This window comes from Hemiscyllium ocellatum, chromosome 44 (assembly GCF_020745735.1).
Source record: "Hemiscyllium ocellatum isolate sHemOce1 chromosome 44, sHemOce1.pat.X.cur, whole genome shotgun sequence".
NCBI classification, from domain to species: domain Eukaryota; kingdom Metazoa; phylum Chordata; class Chondrichthyes; order Orectolobiformes; family Hemiscylliidae; genus Hemiscyllium; species Hemiscyllium ocellatum.
The window spans coordinates 3,845,464-3,868,860 of NC_083444.1; the positions used below are offsets into that span (position 1 = coordinate 3,845,464).

The window sequence follows — 23,397 nt, forward strand, 5'->3', positions numbered from 1 at the left end:
AAGGATGTTGCCAGGGTTGGAAGATTTGAGCTATAAGGAGAGGCTGAACAGGCTGGGCTGTTTTCCCTGGAGCGTCAGAGGCTGAGGGTTGACTTTATAAAATCATAAGGGGCATAGATAAGATAAATAGACAAGGTCTTTTCCCTGGGTTGAGGGAGTCCAGAACTAGAGGGCCCAGGTTTAGGGTGAGAAGGGAAAGATATAAAAGAGACCTAAGGGGCAACTTTTTTATGCAGAGGTGGTATGCGTATGGGATGAGCTGCCAGAGGAAGTGGTGGAGGCTGGTACAATTGCAACATTTAAAAGGCATCTGGATGGGTATATAAATAAGAACAGTTTGGAGGGATATGGGCCGGGTGCTGGCAGGTGGGACTAGATTGGATTGGGATATCTGGTCGACATGGACGAGTTGGACCGAAGGGTTTGTTTCTGTGCTGTACATCTCTATGACTCTATGCCTCTTAAGTTTATAAAGAATTCAGGTTACAGATTTAGACAGTTAGAGAGTTTTTTTCTTTTGCAATGATTAACAGTACAAAATATTATGCTCTTCAGAGAGTAATCTGGCATGGGCATGAATATAATTGGAGGAAATCTATTGCAGAATGTGTTAGGATCTGAATGGGCTAGTACTGTGGGGTGCATTATACACCATCCAATGGGATGATGTCATATAGACTTGGATGGGGATCAGCTCTGGATCTCAAAAGAGACAGACCTACAATTGGGGCTCGTTGTGTGTAACAATGTCTATGATACCGAAGTGAAGGTGATAGCAATTCATCTACTATATCTTTCATAACCAGTTACTGAGCATCCATCATACGATTTCATAATTGTATCATCAAGTCTGGATAAAATGGAATCGATGGACTAAATGGCTTCTCACTCTGGATTTTCATAATATTCCAATGATTTGCAAGAACACATCCTACATCTCACATTTTTTTGGGTGGCGGTTCACATTGGTGATTAGATCCCCACCTTTGCGTTATCCCAAAGTATATCCAGTGGAGAAGGTTCACAGTTTGCTCTCATCCTGTAAATATGGAACTCGCTTCTGTTACACTTTATTCCTTGGATCCCAGTGGCCCAATTAAGGGTACTGGCTATTTGAAATATAGACCCAACCAGTTGTGTAGGGATTCTGCAGACATGCACATTGACACGTGTGCAGCACACTCGTGCCTGTATGCAGGCATACACACTCTCACATCTTTTCAGAATGAGTGAAACCACCCAGTCCCTACTCAAAGGATTTTGAAATTGATGCAGAGAACTACTTACGCTCATCATCTCATCGTCTTTGCAATGTCCAGACAGTTCTCGGATTCCGTTCACAAATTGCCTGGCATTAGTGCTGTATATTCGACCAGCTTCAAGCGTGGCATTGCATATCTTCACCAGCTGCAACAAGAGGGCCACACAATAACTACATCACATGGGAATGTTATACAGGAGCAGACCGGATCAATTTGTTTCCATTTGGGAATGTCCAAACGATTGCTGGTGATAAAATAGCCTTTCACCAATTGCTTCAAGGGTCTGAATAGTAACAGGGAAGGGAGGCAGTGTGCATGTGGGCCTCCCTCCTCTAAGCCAGCGGAGGCATTTCTGGGCATGAGCATCAGTGATTCTTCTATCAGGACTGTGCTAATAGCTATAATGAAAACCAATTGAAAATCATTAATCAGCAGCACATTGTTCAAAATAGGTGGACATCTGGGATGCTGGGAAGTGGAATGTCTCCTCTACGAGCAGATGTGATGGAAATGGAGGAATTGGGAAAACGGATGGAGGTCTTGCAGGATACTGGGTCGATGGAGGTCTGGTCCAGGTTGTTATGGGAGTCTGTGGGTTTATAGTAGACATCCATCTGTATTAGCTCACCAGAGACAGTAACGAAGAGATCATGATAAGGGGAGGGAAGTGTGTGAGATTATTTTGAACAATGTGCATCCCCCCACCCCTGAAATCTCGACAGCCCTCCACCGCATCTTCTCCGTTCCCCGTTCCACTGCTCTAAACACCTCCAAACATAATAAAGACAGGGTCCCTCTTGTCCTCACCTCCCACCCCACTAGGCTCTGCATCCAACGGATCATGCTTAAACATTTCCACCAACTCCAGCTAGATCCCACCACCAAGAACATCTTCCCCTTGCTGCTTTCCGCAAAGACTGCTCCCATCGACAGTCCTTGGTTCGCACCACTCTTCTTACCAACAACACCCCCCCACCCCAAAACCTCAGGTACATTCCCCTGCAACCAGAAAAGATGTAAAACCTGCTAGTAGACCACCACCCCCCTCACCTTATCCAGGGTCCCAGACAGTCCTTCCAGGTGAGACAGAGGTTCACCTGCCTCTCCTCCAACCTGATTTACTGCATCCGATGCTCCTAATGTGGTCTTCTCTATATTGATGAGACCAAACATCAGTTAAGGGCATGTTTCACCTAGCATCTCAGCCAAGCTCCAGTCAGCAGCCATTTTAATTCCCCTTCCCACTCTCTCTCCAACATGACCATCCTTGACTTCCTCCAGTGCTACAGCAAATCAGACCGCAAATTGGAGGAACAACACCTCATCTTCTGCCTGGGCAGCCTACAGCCTGGAGTTCTCCAATTTCAAATAACCTCCTTTCCCATCACCCAACTCCCTTCCCAACCCCTCCCCCTCCCTTCAATTCCACTCACCTTTCCTTCTAGCCACCAACCAGGTCACCCCCCCCCCCCCCCCCCCCCCCCACCGTGTTCACCTATCATTACCTCACCATTCTGCCCCCTCCCCCTCTTTATTGGCAGCTCCGTGCATCCCCCCCACCCCCAGTCCTGAAGAAGGGTTACGCTTGAAACATTAACTTCTCCACTTCCTGATGCTGCCTGGTTTGCTGTGTTCTTCCAGCCACCTGCTCGTCTGCTTTGGATTCCAGGATTTGGAGGTGCTGGTGTTGGACAAAGGTTTATTTGGAAGGACTAGCTTTTGGAGTGCTGCTCCTTCATCAGGTGGTTGTGGAGTATAAGATCGTAAGACACTGAATTTATAGCAAGAGTTTACAATGTGATGTAACTGAAATTATACATTGAAAAAGACCTGGATTATTTGTTAAGTCTCTCATCTTTTAGAATGACCATGTTGGTTTCAGTTCTTTCATGTGTAAATTGCAAAACATTTTTAAAGTTAGATTCTCAAATAAACTTTAACAATAGGTGTCATGTCAACCCAGATAATGCATTGAAGGTGTGAGGTGCCCTGTGTAAGACTGTCTGTGCCACAACGGTCAGACTGATCTCATCTAAAAATGGGATTTACAGAATCTTACATGGATTCATGCAGTTTTTGAGCAAAGTAATATGTAATTCTGCAAGTACAACTTCACCCCACAAACAGTGTGTGTGTGTGTGTGTGTGCAGGGAGGGTATTTGTGTCTGTGAGAGAGTGTGTATGTGTGAGTGTAAAAGGCTATAAGTCTGTGAGAGGGTGTGTGTGAGAGCGTATGAGAGAGAGCTTGTAAGCTAGTTCTTCCAAATAAACCTGGTGTTGTGTGATTTTTAACTTTGGATTTTAGCATCTGTGGGTTTTTTTTTGTCTCTAACCTGGTTTGAAAATTAAGATTGACAGGCAACTGTTTAGCTGCCTCTCCATGCTAAGGATGGTCTAACCAATCAGCATTCTCTTTTCATGTTGTATAAAATGGTGTCTCTCGTCAAGTCTGCTTCTTGAATCCTGGTCCTGATGATTTCAAGATCAAAAGCTTTAATTTCTCATCTCCTTTTTGCAATGATTAGCTAAATATATTGTAAAAATAAAATGTATGGGCTACCAAACCAGTTTTCATTCTGGAATTTGACTTGTCCAGTATTAGTATCAGTTGGGATCAAAATACTTCTGAAAAAGGGCTATAGGGGTATATAATATTACCTACTATAAAACCAACAGCAGTTCCCCTACCATTGTCTTGAAATAGATCATCGTGAGTGGTACTGAAATGGGATTGGAACCAGGAATCCTCCTCATTGGTGTATTCCTTCCTACCAGGTAGAATGTTTATTAATTCATCAGTACTAAAAGACAGGTTCTGGTTCTCAGTTTGAATCAAAATGGAGGAAGGTTAGATTCATACGCAAATGGAAAACCACTCCAATCTCACCTTCACCTCTCACTAATCATCGCTTATGGCACTCACCTTCTCAAGTTTGACTTCAAGCTCTGTCACCTCAGTCTCTACTCCTTCAATTGAAGCTCTAGAAGAGAGATTGAATTGGTTAAATACTGAACAAAGTGTTGCTTCTGAATATAAACCATGAGAGGAGCAAAAGTAGGCCAATCAGCCCATTATGCCGTTTCCACCATTCAATGAAATCGTTGCTGATCTGATAATCCTCAATTCCTGTGGCACACCACTGGTTTCAAATTGTCATCCTGAAAATGTCTCCCTTATCCCAACTCTGTCTTCTAATAGTTAGCCAATCCCTGCTAATGTATTACCTCCAGCACCATGAACCATCTTATGAAATAGCCTAATGTGTGGCACCTTATCAAATGTATTCTGAACAGCCAAATATATTCCATCCACTATTTCGTCTTTGTCACCTCCTCAAAGAATTCTAGTTCATTTGTGAGGCACGTTTTCTCCTGCACAAAGACATGCTGACTCTGCTTGATCAAAGAATGTATTTCTAAATACTCTGCTATTATATCCTTTCTAATAGACTCGAAAATTTACCCAATAACAGACATTAAACTACTTGGCTTACAGTTACCTGTTTCTGTTTCCTTCATCTTTTCAGGGGATCTCCCATCCACCGCCTCCAACCTCAGTCCCACAATCCCGCACCGCCCGTTTCTACCTCCCGCCCAAAATCCATAAACCTGACTGCCCTGGCCGACCCATTGTCTCAGCCTGCTCCTGCCCCACCGAACTCATCTCTGCATACCTCGACACAGTCCTGTTCCTCCTTAGTCCAAGAACTCCCCACCTACGTTCGGGACACTACCCACGCCCTCCACCTCCTCCATGATTTTCACACCCCCGGTCCCCAAAGCCTTATCTTCACCATGGACATCCAGTCCCTGTACATCTCCATCCCCCATCACGAAGGACTCAAAGCCCTCCGCTTCTTCCTTTCCTGCCGTGCCAACCACTGACATCCTCCTTTGACTGACTGAACTGGTCCTCACCCTGAACAACTTCTCTTTCCAATCCTCCCACTTCCTCCAAACCAAAGGAGTAGCCATGGGCCCCTGCATGGGCCCCACCTATGCCTGCCTCTTTGTAGGATATGTGGAACAGTCCATTTTCCGCAGCTACACTGGCACCACCCCCCACCTTTTCCTCCGCTACATTGATGACTGTATCGGCGCTGCCTCATGCTTCCACGAGGAGGTTGAACAGTTCATCCACTTTACTAACACCTTCCACCCCGATCTCAAATTTACCTGGACCGTCTCAGACTCCTCCCTCCCCTTCCTAGCCCTCTCCATTTCTATCTCGGGCGACCGAATCAACACAGACATTTAATATAAACCAACCGACTCCCACAGCTACCTGGATTACACCTCCTCCCACCCTGCCCCCTGTAAAAACGCCATCCCATATTCCCAATTCCTTCGTCTCCGCCGCTTCTGCTCCCAGGAGGACCAATTCCAATACCGAACAACCCAGATGGCCTCCTTCTTCAAAGACCGCAACTTCCCCCCAGACATGGTTGACGATGCTCTCCACCGCATCTCCTCCACTTCCCGCTCGTCCGCCCTTGAGCCCCGCCCCTCCACTCGCCACCAGAACAGAACCCCACTGGTCCTCACCTACCACCCCACCAACCTCCATATACACCATATCATCTGCCGTCATTTCCGCCACTTTCAAACGGACCCCACCACCAGGGATATATTTCTCTCCCCTCCCCTATCAGCGTTCTGAAAGGACCACTCCCTCTGTGACTCCCTCGTCTGGTCCACACCCCCCCACCAACCCAACCTCCACTCCCGGCACCTACCCCTGCAACCGCAAGAAATGCAAAACTTGCGCCCACGCGTCCTCCCTTACTTCTCTCCAAGGCCCCAAGGGATCCTTCCATATCCGCCACAAATTCACCTTCACGTCCACACACATCATTTACTGTATCCACTGCACCCGATGTGGCCTCCTCTATATTGGGGAGACGGGCCGCCTACTTACGGAATGTTTCAGAGAACACCTCTGGGACACCCGGACCAACCAACCCAACCACACCGTGGCTCAACACTTCAACTCCACCTCCCACTCCACCAAGGATATGCAGGTCCTTGGACTCCTCCATCGCCAGACCATAGCAACACGACAGCTGGAGGAATAGCGCCTCATCTTCCGCCTAGGAACCCTCCAACCACAAGGGATGAACTCAGATTTCTCCAGTTTCCTCCTTTCCCCTCCACCCACCTTGTCTCAGTCCTAACCCTCGAACTCAGCACCACCTTCCTAACCTGCAATCTTCTTCCTGACCTCTCCGCTTCTACCCCCAACTCCGGCCTATCACCCTCACTATAACCTTCCACCTATCGCATTTCCAATGCCTCTCCCCCAAGTCCCTCCTCCCTACCTTTTATCTTAGCCTGCTTGGCACACCTTCCTCATTCCTGAAGAAGGGCTCATGCCCGAAACGTTGATTCTCCTGCTCCTTGGATGCTGCCTGACCTGCTGCGCTTTTCTAGCAACACACTTTTCAGCTCTGATCTCCAGCATCTGCAGTCCTCACTTTCTCCTAGCAGAGTAGGACTCCCCACCCTGGACTCCTCTGCTGCACAGGTTCTTTTGCTTTCTTTTCTCTGTTTTAAAGCAGACACGGAGCAGTGTGAGGGGACTGAGACCCGGAGCGGAGTGAGGGGACTGATGACCGGACAAGTCGGAGGGGAATGAAATCCGGAGCAGAGTGGGGGAATGAGACCCGGAGCAGAGTGGGGGGACTGAGACCCGGAGCAGCGAGAGGGGACTGAGACCCGGAGCAGCGAGACCCGGAGCAGCGAGAGGGGACTGAGACCCGGAGCAGCGAGACCCGGAGCAGCCAGAGGGGACTGAGACCCGGAGCAGCGAGACCCGGAGCAGCCAGAGGGGACCGAGACCCGGAGCAGCCAGAGGGGACCGAGACCCGGAGCAGCCAGAGGGGACCGAGACCTGCTGAGGAGCAGATTGGAGTCTGGAGCGGAGTGGAACAGCGCCTGGCATGTGTGGTCAGACTGCATGCTGAACTGCTGTCATTTGAAACTCTTTACTGGACTGTAATGTCAATCCTTAATCTATGTTATAACTATCTTATTTCTAAACTTTTCTTTAGGGACTGTATGTAATACTTTTCCTTTTCTTTCCTTTATTCCTCTTTGTATCCAAGATCTGTACCTGAGTGGTTGTCCCTAAGGTGGCTCCATTAGAGGCAACCATTGTAAAAATGTTTCACTGGTACTTCTGCACCACACCCCCCACATGTGACAATAAAGGATATTCTATTCTATTGTACCAGATGTTGTACCTGTTCTTAGGACACTGAATCCCCCCACACCCAAAGGCATTCTGTTCTGGCTAAACACTTTTTCTCCTTACACTGCACATTATTTTTCTGCACACTTTACTGAAAGGTTCTGAAACAGGTGTCTTTTTTTTTCTGAATATGATCCATTGCTGATTTCAGGCAGTCACCCGGAATACCCATAAGCCACAATGACCCACGAGGTATTGCATCCATAAACTTATTTTACACTGTTGTATGTGCGAGTAATGAGCAAAATAGCGTCATAGTTTCTCCCTCCTGTAGGTCCACATTTGTAAATACGATTCACCCCAAGTACCAAGATGTCAGATCAGGTCCACCACGTGACTTGAATTGACCGCCCTGCTCTCCAAAAGGGAGTCAGAAGAACGTCTGGACAATATTACACAGAACTTAGACACACCTTTAGAGGAGGCCCCATAAACAGTCTACCCAACAATTACAATGTACTCATGACCTATGAGAACAAGGAATAATATTGCATGGAGGACAGTCACAATGGAGAGCTCGTCACTGAAAGTCTGTTTCATTGGCATTAGCATCAGTCTGAGACATGACGGAGCTACACTGTCAGGACTGACTCTCATGCCTTCACTGAAAATATATTTAGAAGGAACAAGGGGGCAAAGACTTTAAAATGGTAAGGTGGTGGGTGGGAGTTTTTGGGGAGTCATTTGTCGCATGATTTCATGTCTAAATCCATGAGTTTAGATTAGATTCCCTACAGTGTGGAAACAGGCCCTTCAGCCCAACAAACCCATACCGACCCTCTGAAGAATAATTCACAGACCCATTTCCCTCTGACTAATGCACCTAACACTATGGGCAATTGGACATGCCCAATTCACCCTAACCTGCGCATCTTTGGACTGTGGGAGGAAACCAGAGCACCCGGAGGAAACCTACACAGACACAGGGAGAATGTACAAACTCCACACAGACAGTCACCTGAGGTGGGAATCAAACCTGGGTCCCTGATGCTGTGAGGCAACAGTGCTAACCACTGAGCCACTATGCTATCCTGAATCACTTGCTGTTTGATTCAAGACACTAAATGAAGGCAGAGCAAAGTCAAGAACAGCCTTCTTTATAACACCGTTATATTAGATAAATACCAAGTTCTAACCTGACAATTACATTACTGTAGGCAATAAATCTGAGGATTGGGAAGCTAAAGGAAGACAAAGAAACTGGTAAGGAAAGGAAGAGTAGAATATGAATGTAATGTAAACTAGCAAAAACATAAAAATGGACTGGAAAGGCTTCTATAAGTATGTAAAAAAAGAAGTATTCAGCTAAAATGTAGGTCTGGTGCAGGCAGAGTCAGAAGCATTGTAATATGGGAATGGAGAAATAGCAGAAAAGTTAAATTGTTATTTTGTTATGTTTTCACTGAGGAAGACACAAGAAATCTCCCAGAACTAGATATTCAAGAGACTGGGAAGAGTAAGGATTTGAAGGAGATTAGTAAGAACATTGCACTGGAGAAATTAGTGGGGTGAAAAAAATCGTATCACTGGACCTGATAGTGTACATCCCACAGTGTTGAAGGAGGCAGCTACAAAGTTAGTTGTTGCATTTGTGATCATCTTCCCAAATTTCTTAAATTTGGGAATGATCCTTGCAGTTTGGAAGAGAACAAACGTCACCCATTACATGAGAAAGGACTAAGAAAGAAAACCGGGAACTGCAGATATGTCAGCCTTAAATCAGTAGCAGGGAAAATGCTAGAACCTAACCTTCAGGGCTTTGACAGTTACAAGTTAACCTGGCAAGATCTAAAGAGAGAGCTAAGAAGAGCCACAAGGAGACATGAGAAGTCGTTGGCAGGTAGGATCAAGGAAAACCCTAAAGCTTTCTGTAGCTATATAGGGCATTAAAGAATGGCTAGAGAAAGATGAGGGCCAATCAAGGACAGTGGTGGGAAGTTGTGCATGGAATCTGAGGAGATGGGGAAGCGCAAAATGAATATTTTTTGTCAGCATTCACACTGGGAAAAAGACAATGTTGAGATACAGGCGACCAGACAGATGGGATTGAGGTTCACAAGGAGGTGGTGTTAGCAATTTTGGGAAGAGCGAAAATAGATAAATACCCTGGGCCAGATGGGATTTATTCTAGGATTCTCTGGGAAGCCAGCTGGGAGATTGCAGAGCCTTTGGCTTTGATCTTTATGTTGTCATTGTCTACAGGAATAGTGCCAGAAGACTGGAGGATAGCAAATGTCTGTTCAAGAAGGAGAGTAGAGGCAACTCTGGTAATTATAGACCAATGAGCCTTACTTAGATTGTGGGTAAAATGTTGGAAAAGGTTATAAGAGATAGGACTTATAATCATCCAGAGAGGAATAAGTTGAATAGGGATAGTCAACACGGTTTTGTGAAGGGTAGATCGTGCTTCACAAACCTTATTGAGTTCTTTGAAAAGGTGACCAAACAGATGGACAAGGGTAAAGCGGTTGATGTGGTGTATATGGATTTCAGTAAGGTATTTGATAAGGTTCCCCACAGTAGGCTATTGCACAAAATACGGAGGCATAGGATTGAGGGTGATTGAGCAGTTTGGATCAGAAATTGGCAAGCTGAAAGAAGACAGAGGGTGGTTGATTGATGGGAAATGTTCATTCTGGAGTTCAGTTACTAGGGTACTGCAAGGATCTGTTTTGGGGCCACTGCTGTTTGTCATTTTTATAGATGACCTGGATGAGGGTGTAGAAGGATGGGCTAATAAATTTGTGGGTGACACTATGGTTGGTAGAGTTGTGGATAGTGCTGAAGGATGTTGCAGGTTACAGAGGGAGATAGATAAGCTGCAGAGCTAGGCTGAGAGGTTGCAAATGGAGTTTAATGTGGAAAAGTGTGAGGTGATTCACTTTCGAAGGAGCAACAAGAATAAAGAGTATTGGGCTAATGGTAAGATTCTTGGTGGTGTGGATGAGCAGAGAGATCTTGGTGAAAATATACATAGATCCCAGTAAGTTGCCACCCAGGTTGATAGGTTTGTTAAGAAGGTGTGTGGTGTGTTAGCTTTTATTGGTAGAGGGATTGAGTTTCGGAACCACGAGGTCATGCTGCAGCTGTACAAAACTCTGGTGTGGCCACACTTGGAATATTGCATGCAGTTCTGATCGCTGCATTATAGTAAAGGATGTGGAAGCTTTGGAAAGGATTCGGTGGAGATTTACCAGGATATTGCCTGGTATAGAGGGAAGGTCTTATGAGGAAAGGCTGAGGGATTTGAGGCTGCTTTTGTTAGAGAAAAGAAGGTTGAGAGGTGACTTAATTGAGACATACAAGATAATCAGAGGGTTAAATAGGGTGGATAGTGAAAGCCTTTTTCCTTGGATGATGATGGTTAGCATGGGGGGACATAGCTTTAAATTGACAGGTGATAGATATAGGACAGATGTCAGAAGTAGTTTCTTTACTCAGAATAGTGGGGACGTGGAATGCACCGCCTGAAACAGTAGTAGACTTACCAACTTTAAAGGGCATTTAAATAGTCATTGGATAAACATATGGATGAAAATGAAGAGTGTAGGTTAGATGGGCTTCAGATTGATTCCACAGGTCAGCACAACATCAATGGCCGAAGGACCTATACTGCACTGTAATGTTCTATGTTCTGTATCTATCATGCTAAATGGACACTTGGATAAAAATGATCCGTTGGACATAGTCAAAATGAATTTGCAAATGTAAAATCGTGTTTGACAAATTTGGAATTTTTTGAGGATTTTACTTTAAAAAAGTGATAAACAGTAGTATACCTGGATTTTCAGAAATCTTTTAATAAAGTCCCCCACAGAAAATTAGTTAAACTAAAGCTCATCGGATAACAGATGATGTACTGGCATAGAATAAGGATTGGCTGACAAACAGAAAACAGAGTAGGAACAAATGGGTCTCGGTTTGATTTGATTTATTATTGTCACATGTACCTAAGTACGGTGAAAAGTTTTGTTTTGCGAGCAGTACAGGCAGATCATAGCAAACAGGGACATACAGATCATAGGGTGCTTAGACAGAGGGAGGCATACAGTGTTACAGCTACACAGGAGGTGCACAAAGCAAGATCAATGTTGGATTGAAACTAGAGAGGTCCATTCAGCAGCCTAATAAAATCAGGGACAAAGCTGTTCTTGAACTTTTTGATGCATTTGTTCAAGTAGCGCTTGGGCCCCAGCTGTTCACAATATATATTTATGATTTGGATGTGGTGACCAATGTTTACAAATGAAACAGAGCTAAACAGCATCATGAAGATGATGTGAAGCAGTTTTACAAGGATTTGAAGAGACTTAGTGAGTGGGGAAGTATATGGCAGGTTGCAGCAATCTATTAAGAAGTCCAATGGAATGTTTGCCTTTATTGCAAGAGATGTTGAGTACGGGAGTGGTTCAGTTCTCTAGAAGCTTGGTTAGACTGTACCTGGAGAACTGTGCAATTCTGGTATGCTTACCTCAGGTCAGCATTTGTAAAAGAGGGAGTTCGACAGAAACTCACCAGAACAACATGAAGAATGGTGGATGCTGGAGATCTATAATAAAAATGTAACCGGTGAAACTCAGCAGATCTGCCAGTATCTGTGGAAAGAAAGCAGAGTTAATGTTTCGGGTTCGGTGATTCTTCATCAGAACTGCTTTGAAGAAGAGTCACAGGTCTTGAAACATTAACTCTGTTTTCTACGCATTGATGTTGCCAGATCACCTGAGTTCCACCAACGGAATCTGGGTTGTCTCAAAAGCCCAGCAGACCCGTTCCCAGGATGGTAGGACTGTCCTATGAAGAGAGAGGAGACAAACGAAGCCTGTGTTCTCTTGGGTTTTGAAGAGTGAGAGGCGGTTTCATTGAAACTTTCAAAAATGCTTAAAGGGATAGACAGGGTGAATGCAGATGTTTCTCCTGATTGGAAAACTTGAGGCATGATTTTTTTAAAAGAAAGGAGTAGTACAGAGGAACCATGATTATCTGGAATTCGATTATCCGAATTTTGGATTATCCAGCAAAAATGCTAAACTGTGTTATCTGGCATTCGATTATCCGACAAAATACTCCTTGCCCATGTTGTTCGGATAATCGAAGTTCCACTGTATTTGGGACCAAATGAGCAGAAATGTTATCACTTAGAGTTGTAAATCTTTGGAATTCTTTACTCTAGGGAGCTGTGGAAGCTCAGTTTTGAGTATATTTTTAAAGTTAAGGTTCTCAGACTATCGCTTACCAATGGCTTAAAGGGTTATGAAGGTATTATGGGTAAAAGGCATTGAACAACCATTATCAAACACAAATCAGGGCTTTTGCCCGAAACGTCGATATTCCTGCTCCTCGGATGCTGCCTGACCTGCTGTGCTTTTCCAGCACCACTCTAAAATGTTAGACCAGTCAGCTTAATGTCATTAGTAGGTAAAATAGTGGAATTCCTTCTCAAAGCAGTTCTGATGAAGAACCACCTACTTCAGGAATTCCTACTTTTCCCTAGGATGGGGGTGTCCTGAACTAGAGGGTATAGGTTTAGGGTGAGAGGGGAAAGATATAAAAGGGACCTAAGGGGCAACTTTTTCACAGAGAGTGGCACGTGTATGGAATGAGTTGCCAGAGGAAGTGGTGGACGCTGGTACATTTGCAACATTGGATGGGTACATGAATAGGAAGGGTTTAGAGGGATATGAGCCAAGTGCTGGCAAATGGGACTAGATTAATTCAGAATATCTGATCGACATGGATAAGTTGGACCGAAGGGTCTGTTTCCGTGCTGTACATCTCTATGACTCCAATAGAAGAACATTTAGAAATGAAAAATATAATGAATGTTAAGCAAGGATTTCAAAAGGAACATTTTTTCCTGACCTTTTGAGGTGTAGGTAAGAGAGAAAAGGAAGGAAAGGAGATGGGATGGCTCTGTTCTTTAGGGAGATCATTTCAATGTTGGAAAAAGAGGATAAGTCAGAGGGTTCAAGGACAGAATCAATTTGACAAGAGCTAAGGAAGAAAAAGAGAGCATTTATATTCCTCTGTGAAGTCTATAGATATCAACTAGTAGAGGAACAAATCTGCAGGGAAATTATCACATTGTTGTCTGAGATTTTGCTATGGCCAGATTTGCTGGCACATTTCTTATATGGTAGCATTGACAGCATTCAAATTTTACGAATGTTGAACAGATTGATAACCATTCGTATAATGCAGTAAAAGACTTTCAGACAGTTGCAAGGGTTTCTTGTAATTCTATAATATAGATTAGATTCCCTACAGTACGGAAACAGGCCCTTCAACCCAACAAATCCACACCAACCCTCCGAAGAGTAATCCACCCAGACCCTTTTCCCTACCCAATATTTACCCCTGACTAATGCAATTTAACACGGCCAATCCACCCGACCTGCACATCTTTGGATTATGGGAGGAAACTCACGCAGACACAGGGAGAATGTGCAGACTCCACACAGACAGTCGCCCGAGATGGGAGTTGAACCTGGGTCCCTGGTGCTGTGAGGAGGCAGTGCTGACCACTGAGCCACCATGCCACCCCAAACAAACACAAGCACAAGTTTTCACAGTTCCTGACTGGATCCTTCCCTGTTTAGAAGCTAATTCAACTCCTGAGAAAGAAACTTTTAAAAAAAAAATATACAGACCATAAAATAAACACTCAAAACACAAATAACAAACACTCCACACCAGGGGCAAAAACACACTGTTTACTTTGTCCACATCCAATCACTCAGAGATCAACCTGAGGACTTCACTACCATCAAGCTAAATAATTGAACTATGTGAACAGTGACAATTAACAGGCATTATCCATCAGGGGCAGGGCAACAGCAACAAAATTTGAGGAGGGTAGGCCGAGAGGGAGAGAGGTCAATTTAAATAAAGTTGGAGAGAAATACACCACAGCTCTCACATGCCCACCTTTCTGTATGGGGTGGGTGGACACTGTATGCTCCATAAGACACAGGAGCAGAAATTAGGCCATTCAGCCCATCAAGTTTGTTCCACCATTCAATCATAGCTGAAAAGTTTCTCAACCCTATGCTGCTGCTTTGTCACCATAACCCTTGATCTCTTTTATATTCAAGAACCTATCTATCTCCATCTTAAGTACCCTCAGTGACTTGGCCTCCACAGCCTTCTGTGGCAGTGAATTCCATTGATTCCCTGCTCTCTGGCTGAAGAAGTTCCTTCTTCTCTCTGTTCTAAAAGGTCTTCCCTTTACTCTAAGACTGTGCCCTTGGGTCCTATTCTCTCCTACCGATGGAAACATCTTGCCAACATCCTCTCTATCCAGGCCATTCAGTATTCTGTATGTTTCAAGTAGAGTCCCCCCCCATCATTCTAACTTTTATCGAATATAGACCCAGAGTCCTCAAATGTTCCACATATGTTAAGCTTTTCATTCCTGGTACCATTCTCATGAACGTCCTCTGAACACTCTCCGGGGTCAGTACATCATTCCTGAGATATGGGGCCCAAAACTGCTCACAGTACTCCAAATGTGGTCTGGCCAGAGCCTTATACAGCCTCAGAAGCACATCCCTGCTTTTATATTCAATCCATCATTGTATTTGTCTTCCTAACTATTGACTCAACCGGCAAGTTCACCTTGAGAGAATTCTGGACTAGAACCCCCACCCCAAGTCTCTGCACTTCAGATTTCTGAATTTTCTCCCATTTCGAAAACAGTCCATACCTCGATTCTTCCTACCAAAGTGCATGACCTCACACTTTGCCTCGTGTACTCCATCTGCCACTTCTTTGCCCACTCTCCTAATCTGCCAAAGTCCTCCTGCAGCCTCCCCACTTCCTCAATGCTACCTGTCCCTCTACCTATCTTTGTATCATCCACTAAGGGCAGCATGGTGGCACAGTGGTTAGCACTGCTGCCTCACAGCGCCAGGGACCTGGGTTCAATTCCCGCCTCAGGCGACTGACTGTGTGGAGTTTGCACGTTCTCCCCGTGTCTGCGTGGGTTTCCTCCGGGTGCTCCGGTTTCCTCCCACAGTCCAAAGATGTGCGGGTCAGGTGAATTGGCCATGCTAAATTGCCCGTAGTGTTAGGTAAGGGGTATATGTAGGGGTATGGGTGGGTTGCGCTTCGGCGGGTCGGTGTGGACTTGTTGGGCCGAAGGGCCTGTTTCCACACTGTAAGTAATCTAATCTAATCTTAAAAAAAGTAATCTAATCTAATCTAATTTAGCCAGAATGTCCTCAGTTCCTTCAACTAGATCATTATAATGCATAAAGTAAAAGTGGTCCCAACACTGAGCCTTGCGGAACATCACTCCTCACCAGCTGCCATCCTGAGAAGGAACCTTCTTCTCCTCACTTGTGCTTTCTGTCAGACGGCCAAGCTTCTATCCATGCTAGCACCTTGCCTGTAACACCATGGGGCCTTTTTCTTACTCAGTAGCCTCCTGTGCAGCACCTTGTCAAAGGCCTTCTTGAAGTCCAGATAGATAACATCCATTGGCTCTCTTTGGTCTAACCTGCTCATTACCACCTCAAAGAATTCTAGCAGATTTGTCAGGCATGACCTCCCCTTGATGAAACCATGCTGAGTTTGCCCTGTTTTACCATGTATTCAGAAATCTCATCCTTCACAATGGTGTCCAGGGTCCTCCCCACGACCGAGATTAGACTAATTCACCGAGAATTTTCCATCTTTTTCTTTACTCCCTTCTTAAACAATGGGTTATGTTAGTGATTTCCAGTCCTCTGAGACCCTCCCTGATTGTAGCGATTCCTGAAAGAGCCCCACCAATGCCTTCACTATCTCTTCAGCTACCTCCCTTCAAACTCTGGGGTGCAGTCACCTGGTCCAGGAGATTTATCCATCTTCAGGCCATTCAGTCTTTCTAGCACCTTCTCCTTGGTGATGGCCACCATACTCAGCTCTACCCTTACACTCTCTTGAATTTTTAGGATATTACTCATGTCTTCCACCGTGAAGGCTGACGCAAAGTAATTATTCAGTTCCTCAGCCATTTATTTATTCGCTCCTACTGTCTCTCCGGTGTCATTTTCCAGCGGCCTCTCTTTTGCCCTTTATATATTGAAAGAAATTGTTACAGTCTTCCTTTATATTACTGGCTAGCTTACCCTCATATTTAATCTCCTCCCTCCTTATTTCTTTTTTTTTTGTTGCCTTCTGTTAGTCTTTGTAAACTTCCAAATCCTTTGGTTTCCCACTGCCCTTCACTGCATTATATGCTTTCTCTTTTGCTTTTATGCTGTCCCTGACTTCCCTAGTCAGCCAAGGTTGCCTCATCCTCCCTGGGCCATGCTTCTTTTGCCTTGGGGTGAATCTCTGTTGTGTCTCCTGAGTTACTCCCAGAAACCCCTGCCATTGCTGTTCCACAGTCTTTCCTGCTAAGCTCCTCTCCCAATCAGTTCTACCCTCGTGCCTCTGTAGTTGTCTTTATTCAGCTGTAATACCACGACCTCTGATTCTATCTTCTCTCTCACAAATTGCAGAGTAAGTTTGATCATGTTATGATCACTGCTTTCTAAGGGTTCCTTCACCTTAAGGTCCCGTATTAACTCTGCCTCATTGCACAACATTAAAGCCAGTGTTGGCCTGTTCCCTAGTGGGCTCCACCACAAGCTGCTCCAAAAAGCCATCTCATAGACATTTCACAAATTCCTTTTCTCACAATCCCCTACCAACCTGACTTTTCCAGTCCACCTGTAAGTTGAAATCCCCTGTGATCACTGTAACTTTCCCTTTCCTTCACACCTTTTCTATCTCCTGTTGTATCTTGCGTCCCAGCTTCTGACTACTCTTATGGAGGCCTGTACATAACTCCAACTATTGTTTTTTTTTCACCTTTGTCGTTCCTCAATTCTACTTGCACAGATTCTACACCATCTGAACCTACTTCGTTTTTTATTATTGATATAATTTCATTTTTTACTAATAAGGCGAACCCACCCCCTCTGCCCACCTGCCTATCTTTTCGATAGGATGTCTATCCTTGAATACTCAGCTCCCAATCCTGATCCCCTTGCAGCTATGTCTCCTTGATGCCCATCATGTCATACCTGCTGATTTCGATCTGCGTCACAAGCTCATCTACCTTATTCCTTATACTGTGTGCATTCAGATATAACACTTTCAATCCTGGGTTTACTGTCCCTATTCTCATTATCATTCATTTATTCAGCATGCTTGCAGTTTGATTGTTAACCCTTTCCAAACACTCTTTCCTCTTTGTGTCTGTGCTGGAGACTTTAATAACCTCCCCAAGTTCTGCACTCTTACCTCTCTTTAATTTGCCTTTTCTAACTTCCTCCATAACTGACCCCCACCCTCCTATTTAGTTTAAAGCCCTGTCTACAGCTCTAGTTATGGGTTTCACTAGCAGTCTGGTCCCAGCAGGTTCTGATGAAGACCATCCTTTCGGAAGAAGTCCCTCCTTCCCCAGTACTGGTGCCAATGTCCCATGAATTCAAACCCATTTCTTTCACACCAATCTTTGAGCCATGCATTTACTTGCTTATTCTTATTGACCCTGTGCCAGTTAGCTTGTGGCTCAGATAGTAATCCATAGATTACTCCGTTTTTTGGTTCTGATTTTTAATTTAGCTCCTAGCTGTTCATATTCCCCTAGCAGAACCTCTACCCTAGCTTTGTCTATGTTGCTGATACCTATGTGGACCACTAGATCTTTCCCTTCCCACTTCAAGTTCCTCTGCAGCCCAGATGAGATTTCCGAACCCCAGCACCAGGCAGGCAACACATCCTTCAGGACTCTTGATCCTGGTAACAGAGAACAGTGTCTATGCATCGGGCTACTCTATCCCCAATAACAACATTTCTCTTCCCTCCGCTCCCAACTTGAATGGCTCCCTTCACCACAGTGCTGTGGTCAGTCAGCTCATCCTCCCCGCAATCCCCATTCCCGTCCATCCGGGGAGCAAAACTCTTGAACCTGTTGAACAAGGATAAGGGCTGAAGGTCCTGCAACTCTACCTCCTGGATCTTTCTACCTGCCTCACTCACAGCCACAGCCTGCTGCTCCTGACCAAGGGCTGAATTAGAGTTAGTTAGTCTAAGGGGTGTGTGACTGTCTCCTGAAACACAGAATTCAGGTAACTCTTCCCGCTCCTTGGTGTGTCTCAATGTTTGAAGCTCAGACTCCAGCTCATCGACTCTGAGCCAGAGGTTCTCCTGCAACATTTACTACAGACATGGTCACTGGGAACCACAATGGAAACCAACAGCTCCCACATCACGCAGAAACAACACATCACCTGACCCTCCACCCTTACTTTATTTAATTAATTTGAATTTAAAAAAATTTTTAAACTGTTTTTGTATCTCTGTTTATGCAAGTTGTAACCAATAAATAAATTACTGGGATTCAAGTTAGCACAGATTCAAATTTTGCAGACCCCTTATTAGCCAATCAAATCACAGTCTTCCTGTGACGTCACTGTTCAGTTTCCCACTCAGATTCAAATAAAATCACTCACTTTCCCAGAATGCTGTCTGCTCAGTTGCTCTCTTGAAGTGAAGGCCCCAAGTCCACGCGGTAAGCTTTTATACCATTTGCCTTCCCAGAATGCTCTCTTGAAGTGAAGGCCCCAAGTCCACGCAGTAAGTTTTTATACCACTTACTTCCCAGAATTCTTTCTGCTTGGCTGCACCCTTTTTAAGGAGACGTGAGCACAAATCTAGCTATGGAAGAGAGGCAGGCAATAGAGAACTATAACCCTTTTGCAGTCTGGTGCCTGGACCTGTTATGGTTTTTTTTGCCAGGCTTGTAAGGATGTCCTCTAATTTGCCCACACCCCTCCATTCTTCACCAGGTACCCACAGCTCAAGAGCATGGGCCTGTAATGCAACCAAAAGAATAGCAGAAAACAAAAAATCAATGAACTAAAAAAGGGCTGCAATCACCCACAACTAACGTACATGAGATCCACAGACTCCATAGAACTGCAAATAGTTCTTCAGTTGAAGAACCTAGCTGTGTTTAAAAATAACAGACCATCATTAAGTCACCCATGTCACTAATTAAAATAATAAGTTGCATGTACTGCTACCACAGGCAGGACAACAATAACAAAAGGTGAAGGGTAGGGAAAGAGGGAGTGGATTAAATTAAAATGGAGTTGGATGAACAAATAATGCATTCCAATCTCGACAGTGCCCACCTCGCTCAAAAGGAGAGCCTATTTAAATTTTTAAAATAAACCTCCACAAAGTCATCCATGTCATCAATTAACCAGTTAACAAACTACAAGCACGAGGCGAAAGTGGGTATTGCAGATGCTGGAGATTAGAGCCAAGATCAGAGTGGAGCTGGAAAAGCACGGCAAGACAGGCACCATCCGAGGAGCAGGAAGATCGATGTTTTGGGCAAAAGCCTGATGATTTCCTAAATGAATCTAGACCCACCTGCCAGCACCTGGCCCATATCCCTCTGAACCCTTCCTATTCATATACCCAGGTGGGTCTAGATTCATTTTGGAAATCACGCACAAAGCCATGTTGACTATCCTTAATCAGTCATGCCTTTCCAAATACATGTACATCCTGTCCCTCAGGATTCCCACCAACAATTTGTCCACCACTGACGTCAGGCTCACTGATCTATAGTTTCCTGGCTTGTCCTTACCACCTTTCTTAAATAGCGGCATCACGTTAGCCAACCTTCAGTCTTCCAGCACCTTACCTGTGACTATCGATGATACTAATATCTCTGTAAGGGGCCCAGCAATTATTTCCCTAGCTTCCCACAGAGTTCTAGGGTACATCTGATCAGGTCCTGGGGATTTATCCACTTTTATGACTTCCTCTTCTGTAATATGGACGTTTTTTAAGATGTCACCATCTATTTCCCTCCATTATATATCTTCCGTGTCCTTTTCCACAGTGAATACTGATGCAAAATATTTGTTTAGTATCTCCCCCATCTCCTGCAGCTCCACACAAAGGCTGCCTTGCTGATCTTTGAGGGGCCCTGTTTGCTCCCTAGTTACCCTTTTGTCCTTAATGTATTTGTAAAAACCCTTTGGATTCTCCTTAATACTATTTGCCAAAGATATCTCATGTCCCCTTTTTGCCCTCCTGATTTCCCTTTTAAGTATATTCCTACTGCCTTTATACTTTTCCAAGGATTCACTCAATCCATCCTCTCTATACCTGACATACACTTCCTTCTTTTTCTTAACCAAACCCCCAATTTCTTTCATCATCCAGCATTCCTTTCACCCTGACAGGAATATACTGTCTCTGGATTCTCGTTATCTCATTTCTGAAGGCTTCCCATTTTCCAGCCGTCCCTTCACCTGTGAACACCTGTCCCCAATCAGGTTTTGAAAGTTCTTGCCTAATACCGTCAAAATTGGCCTTCCTCCAATTTGGAATTTCAAGTTTTGGATTTGGTCTATCCTTTTCCATCGCTATTTTAAAACAAATAGAATTGTGGTCACTGGCCCTTGAACTAAATGACCAATTTACAGCACTGTTGCCCACCATTGCCCACCTCTTGTGTGACTACATTCACATCCATGTGTTCTCAAACAGGATCAGGACCTCCACAGCCTGCAGTTGGATCTGTTGATGGCTACTTTGACTAGGTCCCTGAAGAGGGACTGTGACTTGCAAATACTTTGCTCTTTTACTAAATAAGCCATGACCAAGTCACCTGTGTTTCTAATTGGAGGAATGATTAACAAGCACTGCCCATCAAGCGCAGAGAGCTTAGTTCAAGTTCTGTGAGCATCACCTGCTCTCAATCAATTCTGGAGCTGTTCTGGTTGACCCCAGTGGTGGTGGCACAAAGCAACTTAAAGAAAGAGAGCAGATGGGGCCAGGGTCAATCTGCTACTGGTCCCTCCAGCCTCTCTGTCTGACTCTCTTCCCCGATACTCTCCAATTACAGTTCAGACTGGACAATCCAGATGAAGGGCTTTTGCCTGAAACGTTGATTCTCCTGCTCCTCAGATGATTCCTGACTAGCTGTGCTTTTCCAGTGCCACACTCTGGACTCCAGATTCCCAGACTGGCATCTTTCACATTGGCCCCATGTGGTATTCTGGTAGTGTCCCTACCTTTTGAGCCAGGAGGACGTGTGTTCAAATTCCACCTGCTCCAGAGGTGTATAATAACATCTCTGAATAGGTTTATCCGAAAAAATAAACTTCTGATTAACCCTCAAAGGAACCTTTATTTCTCACACTGACAGTGAAACGTACAATATAAGTGGAATTTCTTCCATCCTTTTCCAATTTGACAGTTTGAGTTATAAAGAAAGGTTGAATAGGTTGGGAGTTTTTTCACTGTAGTGTAGAAGGTTAATAGGCGACCTGGTAGAAGTTTATAAAATAATGAGGGTTATAATTAAGTTAATGTTAGTTTGTCTTTTTCCTAGGATGGGGGTTTTCAAGACCAGGAGGCACATTTTTAAGGTAAGAAGAGAGAGATTTACAAAAGATATGAGAAGCAAGTGTTTTACACAGAGAGTGGTTCGCGTGTGGAATGAACTTCCTGAGGAAGTGGTGGATGCAATTACAATTACAACATTTAAAAGACATTTGAGTAGGTACATGAATAGGAAAGGTCTTTGAGGGATATGGGCCAGGAGCAGGCAGGTGGGACTAGTTTAGTTTGGGATTACGTTCATCATGGACTGGTTGGAGCGAAAGGTCTGTTTCCATGCTGGATTACTCTATGACAATGTCAATTTAATTCCCAAATAATTCATCAGGGATAAGTTGCAATGGTTCAAAGTGTGCATGGTAACAGGTGACAATCGGAAACTGTGCAGCCCAATAGATTAGAGCGAAAGATAAAGCCGAAACATTTGCAAGAGTGTTCAGCCAGAAGTCAGATGAATGATTCATTTTGGCATCTTCCAGAGGTGCCCACCATCACAGATGCCAGTCTTTACCCAGTTTGATTGATTCCACGTTATACTAACAGCTGAAGACACTGGATACAGCAAAGACTATGGGCCCTGACAACATTCTGGCAGTGGCACTGAAGATGTATACCCTAGAATTTGCCACAGTCCCAGCCAAGTTAATCGAGTACAGCTACCACGCTGGCATCTACTTGACAGTGTGGAAAATTTCCCAGGTGTGGCGTGTACACAAAGAGGATAAATCTAGCCTGGCCAATTACTGCTCTATCAATCTACTCTCAGTCATCAGTGAAGTGATGCAAGTTGTCATCAATAGTGCTGTGAAGCAGCACTTGCTTAGCAACAAATGAACTTACTGGTGCCCAATTTGGGTTCCGCCAAAGCCACACAGCTCTTGACCTTAACACAGCCTTGGATCAAATGTGGACCAAAGCAGGCGAATGCCTCAGGTAAAGTGAGAATGACCCTGGATGTCAAAGCTGCATTTAGCTGAGTATGGCAATAAAGAAACCCAACAAAACTGGAGTCAATGGGAATCAGAGGGAAAACTCTCCACTTGTTGGAGTCATATGTGGCATAACAGAAGATGGTTGTTGTTGGAGATCAGTCATCTCAGTTCTGGAACATCTCTGCAGGAGTTCCTCAGGGTAGTGTCTTAGGCCCAACCATCCTCAACTCTTCATCAATGACCTTCCCTCCATCACAAGCTCAGAAATGGGGATATTTGTTGATGATTGTGCAATGTTCAGCATCATTCATGACTCAATACAGATTGAGAGAGTCCATGTCCAAATGTAGCAAGACTTGGACTTCAGCTGAAAAATGGCAAATAACATTCACGTCACACAATTGCCAGATAATGGCCATCTCCAGTAAAAGAACTTAACCATTTTCCTTGATACTCAATGATATTACCATTACTAAATTCTTTCCACATTACTAACAGCCTTGGAGTTACCATTGATCAATTCCTGATGAAGAGCTTTTGCCTGAAACATTGA

At 44.5% G+C, this 23,397-nt stretch overlaps 1 protein-coding gene across 1 annotated transcript in view; it reads right to left on the reverse strand.

The window, feature by feature from the left end:
- LOC132835241 (arf-GAP with coiled-coil, ANK repeat and PH domain-containing protein 2-like) overlaps nucleotides 1-23,397 on the reverse strand; it is a 125,815-nt gene that overhangs the window by 77,983 nt on the left and 24,435 nt on the right. The window contains exons 2-3 of the mRNA XM_060854623.1: nucleotides 4,186-4,243; nucleotides 1,288-1,407 (exon numbers count right to left, since the gene is read on the reverse strand). Coding sequence (XP_060710606.1) covers nucleotides 1,288-1,407; nucleotides 4,186-4,243 — 178 coding nt within the window. The remainder of the gene's footprint in view (nucleotides 1-1,287; nucleotides 1,408-4,185; nucleotides 4,244-23,397) is intronic.